Source organism: Suncus etruscus, chromosome 16, assembly GCF_024139225.1.
Source record: "Suncus etruscus isolate mSunEtr1 chromosome 16, mSunEtr1.pri.cur, whole genome shotgun sequence".
NCBI lineage: Eukaryota > Metazoa > Chordata > Mammalia > Eulipotyphla > Soricidae > Suncus > Suncus etruscus.
This window is the reverse complement of record NC_064863.1, coordinates 67362288-67371134: the sequence shown is the minus strand read 5'-3', so window position 1 is coordinate 67371134 and position 8847 is coordinate 67362288. Positions and strand designations below refer to the sequence as shown.

Here is an 8847-nt window from a genome sequence, read left to right as displayed (position 1 = left end):
TGTCCTAATGCTACAGCATTTGCTGTCTGAAGTTGGCCTTGCAGAAGGACCGGTGTGTAGCTTCTAGGACTACTAGAGAAATTATGGGAAATGATGACCACTCTAATGCTCTGGGGGTCTCCGTCCTTCTTCCTTTAATGAGGTAGCTCAGTTGTGAGTCAATGCCTGTGATGTGTGTGCCTTCTGCCAAAGATATAGTTTTCCCTTTTTCCTCTGCAGGATTATAAAAATACCATTATACCCCCTTTTTTTTAATTTTTTTTATAAAAATGGTTTAGAAAAAGAAAATACACGCAGGACTCCTCCATTAAACTTCTGTTCCGTCTTGTAAATTGTTGTGGACTCTGACTTCCAGATTCAATTTTTTAACTTTAGCACCTTTGAACACATATGCACCCTCAGCTTCACTCAGTAGGTTGACATTCCGCACGGTGCAGTACTGTCTGTTCACGTTCTTCTCTACCCTGTCTGGGCTCCTCTTGGGCACATCCACCTTTGTGTTCAGAGGGTACTCCTCCAAAATGTTCTCAGTTGGAGTGTTCTTCCTCTGTTTCTGACATTTCCTGGTGAGAAAGCAGGCCACCAGGCACACAAGAAGGAGCAGCATGATGGCAGCAAGGGCACTGCCAATAGATGCCCCTGTTTGGGACAGAGATGCAGCAATGATGGGTTCTTGCATCTCCAGATTCAGGGACTTCATATTGGTGCCATTCTTGACTTGGTCCCCTTCATTGTCATAGATGAGGGAATCATCAAGGGTCAACTGGCCACTGGGATCCACCAGATCCCTTCGGGAGCGCCTCACAGACGCTGTAAGAGAGCGCTGGACCCGGGGCCCTGAGATGGTATCAGGGCCAATGATGTAGATCACCTGGAGATACCACTGGTGTCCAGCTTCGACCTGCAAGAGGAATAGATGTGTTACAGGTGCTCCTGAACCTTACCATATCCTCTGAAGAAAAGAAACGGTGAGGCAGTCACTATCACAATGTTTGGTAAAGGTTTTCAGGAAAAGTATCAGTAATGGTTGGTAGCTTCTTGGTAGAGACTTGAACCATATAGCATACGCTCTTGCATTTCCAAATAAAGGTGATTTGGGTTAGTGATTCACACTATTTTCTGTTATCTGATCAGTGCAAGGATGAGCCTTGAGAATGAAATTTTCATAGTCTCCTTATGCAAATGCTTATTATTTGTTGGTCTTCAATTTTAGCAGGGAAGCAGTGTTATTTTATATTTTTAAATTAGTTTTGGTTTTGGTATTTGAGTCACAGCAGTGCTCAAGGGCTTTATCTGAAAAACTGCTGGAGGGGGATGTTTCTCTTAGTGGTGCTCAGAGGGCCATGCAAAAACCCAGAAATCTACCCTGCTTTCTTACATACTAAGCATGCCAAAAGAGTGCTACTCTTTTGGACTATCACTGACCCCCAACAAAACATTATGAATAACAGCATTTATTCCAAGAGAGCTTTAATTGCTGGCTGAATTAATTTACTATTTTTTTGGGAGGGGGGCTATACCCAACTGTGCTCAGGGCTTACTCTATTTTTCTTTTCTTTCTTTTTTTTTTGGTGGGGGAGGGCACACCCGGTGATGCTCAGGGGTTACTCCTGGCTTGTGGACCATATGGATGCTGGGGGAACAAGCCACGGTCTATCCTAGGCTAGCGCCGGCAAGGCAGATGCCTTACCACTCCACACCACTGCTCCAGCCCCAATAGGGCTCACTCTTGGTTCTGTATAGGGATCACTTCTGGTGGGTACTTCGGGGACCATATAAGGTGTCAGAAATATATCCAGGTTGGCCATGTGCAAGAGAAGTGCCTCAGGGGCCAGAGAGATAGAATGGAGGCAAGGCATTTGCCTTTCATGCAGAAGGACAGTGGTTCGAATCCCAGGATCCCATATGGTCCCTTGTGCCTGCCAGGGGTGATTTCTGAGTGTAGAGCCAGGCGTAACCCCTGAGCACTGCCGGGTGTGACCTCCCCCCTCCAAAAAAAAAAAAAACAAAAGAGAGAGAGAAGTGCCTTACCTACTGTCCTTTCTCTCTTGCCCAGTACTTTAATAATTATCGATAAATTTCAGCTAAAATAGTCATTTGACAATACAAAACACCTTCTCTGTGCATACCTTTGTGCAGAATCAGAAAATTCCTGGATCATTCCCTGAGTTGTTATATCAAGTATTTTATTTCCATCTCTTTGCCCCCCCCCATCCACCATGAATTCTTCCACAGTTTTGACTTAACTTTAGAAGAGTTTTAGATTCGAAGATCACAGATTAGTAATTAGAGGGAAAAAAGTGGATGGTGACCAGTGTGATCGTATACAGCAGGTAAGGCACTTGCCTTACACGTAGCTGACTCTTGGTTCATTCTTTGACATTCCATATGATGTCTGAGCACTGGAGTGATTCATGAGCACCTAGTTAGGAGCAAGTTCTAAGCATTACTGGTTGTGGCCCAAAAACCCAAAAGGGGAGAGAATCAATTCTAGGCACTCCAAATTATTATACTATATTTATGATTTGGTTAAATGTCTACACATGCTTAGAGAAGTTAGCAGACATGGCCAAGAGTCCAAAATTCAGGCACATAAGAATTTATTGAAAATGGATGCATCATATGTAGTCCTGATATCCTCAATGGTTATTGACTATCTGAAAACTTTAAGCCATTTCATCAACATTCCGATAAATGGGGATATATGGAAAAACTTGAGGTTAAATAAAAATGTTAATGGCAGCTTAGTGACTTGCTAGCAAGAATGTCATGAAAGAACTAAACAGCCTTAGTGTCATCCCTTCCTTGTGACCTTTATTATGGCCTTGACTCTGTGTTTTGGTTCATCCCACACTCACCTTATATAGTGCATCTACTTTCAGGGTAAATCCATCCACACCTGGCATGCTATTGACTATGTGGAAATCAGGCAATTCATAGGCAAAGTGGGCCTCAAAGGGCACATCATGGAAATACTTATCAATTACCTCCGGCTGACTGCGGTCCTAGAATTTCAGATAAAAAAAAAATACAAGGTTTAAAAAGATGGAACCACTGTACTGAGGGGTACTAACCATTCTAGGTGAGGAGATTCCTGATGTATTCCTCAAAGCAGGATGTGAGATTCATCTGCTGTCTCAAAGTTGAGAAAGAATTACCTACACAACCAACTCTCATGGTATTTGGATATGGGGTCCTTTTCATAGTTACAAATAAAGCATCCCACAATTTTATTGCTTATGTAGTCTCTAGTCTCTAGTTATTAATATTCTTTATATTAATATTAACATTAAGCAATAAAAATGTATTTAGAAACTCATTTTTTTTTTTTGGTTTTTGGGCCACACCCGTTTGACGCTCAGGGGTTACTCCTGGCTATGTGCTCAGAAATCGCCCCTGGCTTGGGGGGGACCATATGGGACGCCGGGGGATCGAACCGCGGTCCTTCCTTGGCTAGCGCTTGCAAGGCAGATACCTTACCTCCAGCGCCACCTACCCGGCCCCGAAACTCATTTTTTAAAGTTTTATTTTATTGTCATTCACAGTCCCAAGAAACCAAGGCAGACAGAAATAAAGCAGTAACCATTATGACTCAGAAGTGCCATTTTCACCATAGGACTGTGAACCCCAAGAAGAGAGCAAATGCTTGCTTTGCTCTCCAGTCACAAATTTCTTCTAGTCAGTTCCACTGCAATACAGAGAAAACACTACCACAACACAAAGGTCACAATGGGAAATCAACCAAAATCTCATCATGCTTAGTAAACAAATGTAGTGGTTCTGAAGAGCCATTAAAGGAACTTAAAGGAACCATCAAATGGACAACCATTAAGACTCAGTAGGATATAAGATTAGACATTAAAAAAACTTCAAACAGAAATGACATGACAGAAAAAATTGGTAGTTGAAATGAAAAACCCACTGGAAAGCCTCACCAGCAGAGTAACAGCTGCTGAGAATGGAATCATATAACAGCAGAACTTGGAAAGAGTCTTAAAATAAATGAACAGAAGATGAAAAAAGTCCTCAAAATTAGTGAATAGATAACAATAGAACTTTGGGATAAATTCAACAGAATCAACATAAGAATCTTTGGAGTTAGAGAGACAGAAAACTCCAAGAAGCAATAGTCAAAGATATCATTGTTGAGAAGTTTTCAGAGCTGAAAAGTGCTCCACTCACATCCTGAAGAGTACTGAAGAGTTAAATGATGGGAATGTTGCACTGGTGATGGGTGGTGTTCCTTTTATGACTGAAACCCAAACACAATCATGTATGTAATCAAGGTGTTTAAATAAAAAAAAATGCCAAAAAAAAATGAGACCCAAATAAAAACACCTCAAGGCACATCCAAGTCACAATGATAAAAATCACAGATAAAGACAATACTAAAAGCAGCAGATAAAAAAGGGAAACTACCTACCAAAAAAAAAAAGCATCCTTAAGATTTATCTTAAGCAAATTGATCACAAGCATCCCTCCAGGCCTGAGGCAGTGGTGGGATATAGTGAAAAAATTAAATGAAATTCCTACTTCCTACTTTCACTCAGGGTTAAAAGAATACACAGCTTTATGGATAAACAACATCGCAGGAATTTAACAGATTCAAAACCAACTTTAAAAGTAATGAAGGGGTACTTTAAGGCAAGACAACCCCCACAAATACACCAAACTTATACAAAAAAAGGCACAAAATTCCATGACAATCATCTCTCTTCATGTTAATTGTCTACTCTAAATGAACTCATTAATATACACAAGGGGGCAAAATGGATCAGAAAATGGAATCTAACATTTTGCTACTTGTAAGAAACAGAAAACACAAGCTCAGAGTCAAAGGTTGGAAGATAATTCTTTTTTTTTTTTTTTTTTTTTTTGGTTTTTGGGCCACACCCTGTGACGCTCAGGGGTTACTTCTGGCTATGCGCTCAGAAGTTGCTCCTGGCTTCTTGGGGGACCATATGGGACGCCGGGAGATCGAACCGCGGTCCATCCTAGGCTAGCGCAGGCAAGGCAGGCACCTTACCTCCAGCGCCACTGCCCGGCCCGGAAGATAATTCTTAAGCAAATAACTCCTTTAAAAAGGTTGAGGTAGGGGCTGGAGAGATAGCATGAAGGTAAGGCATTTGCCTTGCATGCAGAAGGACAGTGGTTCAAATTCCAGCATTCCATATGGTCCTCCGAGCCTGCCAGGAGCGATTTCTGAGCGTAGAGCCAGGAGTAACCCCTGAGCACTGCTGGTGTGATCCAAAAACAAAAACAAAAACAAAAGAACAACAACAACAACAACAACAAGAAGTCTGGGGCAGCCTAACTAATATCAGACAACATAGACAATATGTACCTAAAATATTACTATGAAAGATATGTAAACCACTTTGGTCAAAATAAAAATTATTATAAAAAAGAAGAAAAAGAAAATAAATGCCCAAATGCAAATAAAAGTTTATGAGAAAGAGCAGATCATTTCTTAATAATCAAGAAATATGTACATTAGGAATACATCATACTCCTAAATATATATGACCCAAATGAGGGGCCAGAAAAATACTTAAGGTCTCAATTTATTGACTTAAAAACATTGAATACTTTATTGGTAATCATGGAGCAGGATAGTGGATTTAAAAGGGGGGCAATTATAATTTGTATGAATTCATCAGGTCCTTGACTACAACTTGTTTTGAAAAGGTTTGCCATGAAACCATAGCTTTAGAAATTCAAAGCCTGTCTCCCACATTAGAGTTACTTAATGAAAATTTGCATCCTTAAGATCCTTGAATGATTCATATGTATATTTAAAAAACATACATTTGAGAGATTAAATATATTTCTTTGGGGTGCGGAAGAAATACAAACTTGCCTAGTGAGATCAATGTAGAATCAATCTCTGTACCTCAATGGTTTCCTGACCCCACCAGGAGTGATCCCTGAGTGCAGAACTAAAAGTAAGCACGCAACATCATGCAGTGTGGCCTCAAAACAAACAAAATATAATTCATTTAAAAGTGACAAATAAAAACCCTATTTTATTTGAGCAATTTAATATAGCTTACTTTTTTTACTTATAATGTGAATAGCGAAACCTATTTACTTTATAAGTAACATTTTTTTCTTAGTAAAAACGTCTTTATTCACTTTATCTCAGAAGAAGAGAGGTTATATTGTCTTTATTTTTGCATCTTTTGAAAAGAACCTATATCTTCCTAACTTATTTGATATTACACAAATGGCAATATGCTGTTTTGACTTGATATATTAGTAAATTTTGGCACTGAATAGCTATGGTGTTGTAAAAGGGAGGCTTAAACGCTTTCTCCAGATACTTATGAAAGTTTTAGTCCTGAGTAAGCAGATGTTTAAAAAATTAATTACAATGTGATGACTGTAAATTTGCATAAATCACAACTGGAGTCTCTTATCAATAAGCCTCCATGTCCTCTACACTCATAAGGGAAACTTTCTGTTTCTAGGGTTATCAATAATTGATTATTTTGTGACCCACAATAACCATCACATTTGATAACATATACTGTCATTTAGTTGACTAGAAACTAAATATCTACAAAGATCAATAACTATATCAACAAAAATATCTACTAAGAACCATTAGTAGGGGAGGAGCCTTCTGCTTTTAAGAGAAACTCATAGATAGTGAAGAAAATCTACTTGTGTATAATACTAAATGTCAGCATACCAGCAGCAGAAATCTGTGTTTTAGGTATTTGTTTGGCTGAATGCATCCATACTGTGGTCCCTCATTGTAGATTGTCCCCGTGGGATCAAAGAAAGGTACATAGCCATCCTTGCCAGTACAAAGATAGACTTTCTCCAATTGAAGTTTGTAAGCAGAATTAAGGTTTTGTTCTGGATTCCAAAGTACTCGACCATAAAGGATTTGACCTGAAAAGATTGAGAGGCATTAATTAGGTCAGAGTTAACAATGAAAGCACGTCAGAGATAGAAAGGATTTAACACACTGCCTTAGAGGCAAAGTACTTTTCTATGAGGAGCACTATGATTCTCTATTCCCCTAAGGTGCTAAAATAAATGTGTTCATTATTGATTCTTTCATTCAGTACATCCTATATGTACTGAGATGTACTTGGTACTTGGTACTAAGATGTACCAAGAATACTGAGGTACACAAGCTCCAGCTGAAAGGACAGAAATAAAAGCTAAGCAATTACTGATGACAGCTACCACCTGTCAAATTCACATTATTTATTGTTAGGTATTATACTAAGTTCTCCCTGTGTGAGAATTTTATTCTCATAACTGAGGGACTCTGAAGGTCACAGAGCAGACTTTAAAATCAAGGCACTTGGCTCCAAAACCCAGAGTCCTACCACCCCTACTACTCCTTTGTTAGGCAGCACAACAGAAGTACATAGTTTTGGGATTTTTTTTTTGTTGTTGTTGTTTTTGGGCCACACCCGGCAGTGCTCAGGGGTTACTCCTGGCTGTCTGCTCAGAAATAGCTCCTGGCAGGCACGGCGGACCATATGGGACACTGGGATTCGAACCAATCACCTTTGGTCCTGGATCAGCTGCTTGCAAGGCAAACGCCGCTGTGCTATCTCTCCGGGCCCTGGGATTTTTTTTATGCTTGTTTTTGTTTGTTGTTTGGTGTTTGAGCCACACCCAGCTAAGGAACCACTCCTAAAGGTCTGCGGGGACCATATGGGATTCTGGGGACAAATCTGAGTTAGTTATATGAAAGGCAAGTGCCCTATTTGCTGTGCTATATCTCTGACTCTATACAGTACATAATTAGATGTGCCTATAGCTCAGCTCAAGAATCTGCCTGGGGAAAAGTTAGAAAGGATTTTATAAAGATACAAAAAGTAAGCAGCATAGGAGAAGGTATAATGCACTTGTTAGATTTTGTGTTAGCATTTGTTGAACTGCGAAAGTAAGACCCAGAAAGAGAATTTTCCCAAAGAAAATCCACATTTGACAGATTGATAGGTATTAGTCCTATGGAGCTACTCCTTTCTTAGGGTCTGTGATAAGACAATTTCTTAATTTATTCTATAATTTAATTTTCCCCAAACCCAATTGATTCCAAACCCTCTCCCAGATAATTTACTCGTGGCATTGAGGAAGCAAATGTGACCTGGATAGGAGAAGGACGTGGAAGAAGAAATTCTTGGGAAGAGAAGCAAATAAGGTTGAGGATTAAAGTTGAGAATATATGGGCCTGGAGAAATAGCATAGTGGCGTTTGCCTTGCAAGCAGCCAATCCAGGACCAAAGGTGGTTGGTTCGAATCCCGGTGTCCCATATGGTCCACCGTGCCTGCCAGGAGCTATTTCTGAGCAGACAGCCAGGAGTGACCCCTGAGCACTGCCAGGTGTGGCCCCCCCAAAAAAAAAAACAAAAAAAAAGTTGAGAATATATATATATAAAATACAGGAAAGTATTTTGGGGAGTACACTGTGTGTGTGTTTGGGTCACACTGTGCAGTGCTGAGGAATTGTTCCTGACTCTGTACTCAGGGATCAGGGATTACTCTTGGTAGGATGCAGAGAATCATAGGCAGAAAAAAGAGTGAGACTTTTGATAATAGAGGGCATCTCTAATTGCAGTAGATGTAGATCAGGATGACCATTTTAAGTAGAGAGAGAATGGTGGGAATTCAAGTAGATTTGGCATAAAGCTAGGAGGCAGTGAGGCTTATACTGACAACTACTCTAAGAAGTTTCCTCAAACTTAGAATATTAGAACTGAGTTGGAGATTCCAGACTTGACAGAAAAAAATATGTGTCTGTGCCTTGATTAAAACTATAACAATCAAAGGCATCTTTCCTGGGGAATTGGCTGAAAGGGACAAGCAGAGGTAAGCTGA

General features: G+C 39.9%; 1 protein-coding gene across 1 annotated transcript in view; it reads right to left on the bottom strand.

Annotated features, from left to right (window-relative positions):
* Window positions 1–204: 204 nt before the first annotated feature.
* Window positions 205–8847, bottom strand: part of FRAS1 (Fraser extracellular matrix complex subunit 1) — a 377453-nt gene continuing 368810 nt past the window's right edge. The window contains 3 exon segments of the mRNA XM_049789877.1: window positions 205–901; window positions 2859–3005; window positions 6695–6900. Of these exon segments, the coding sequence (XP_049645834.1) occupies window positions 308–901; window positions 2859–3005; window positions 6695–6900 (947 nt within the window). The 3' untranslated portion in view covers window positions 205–307.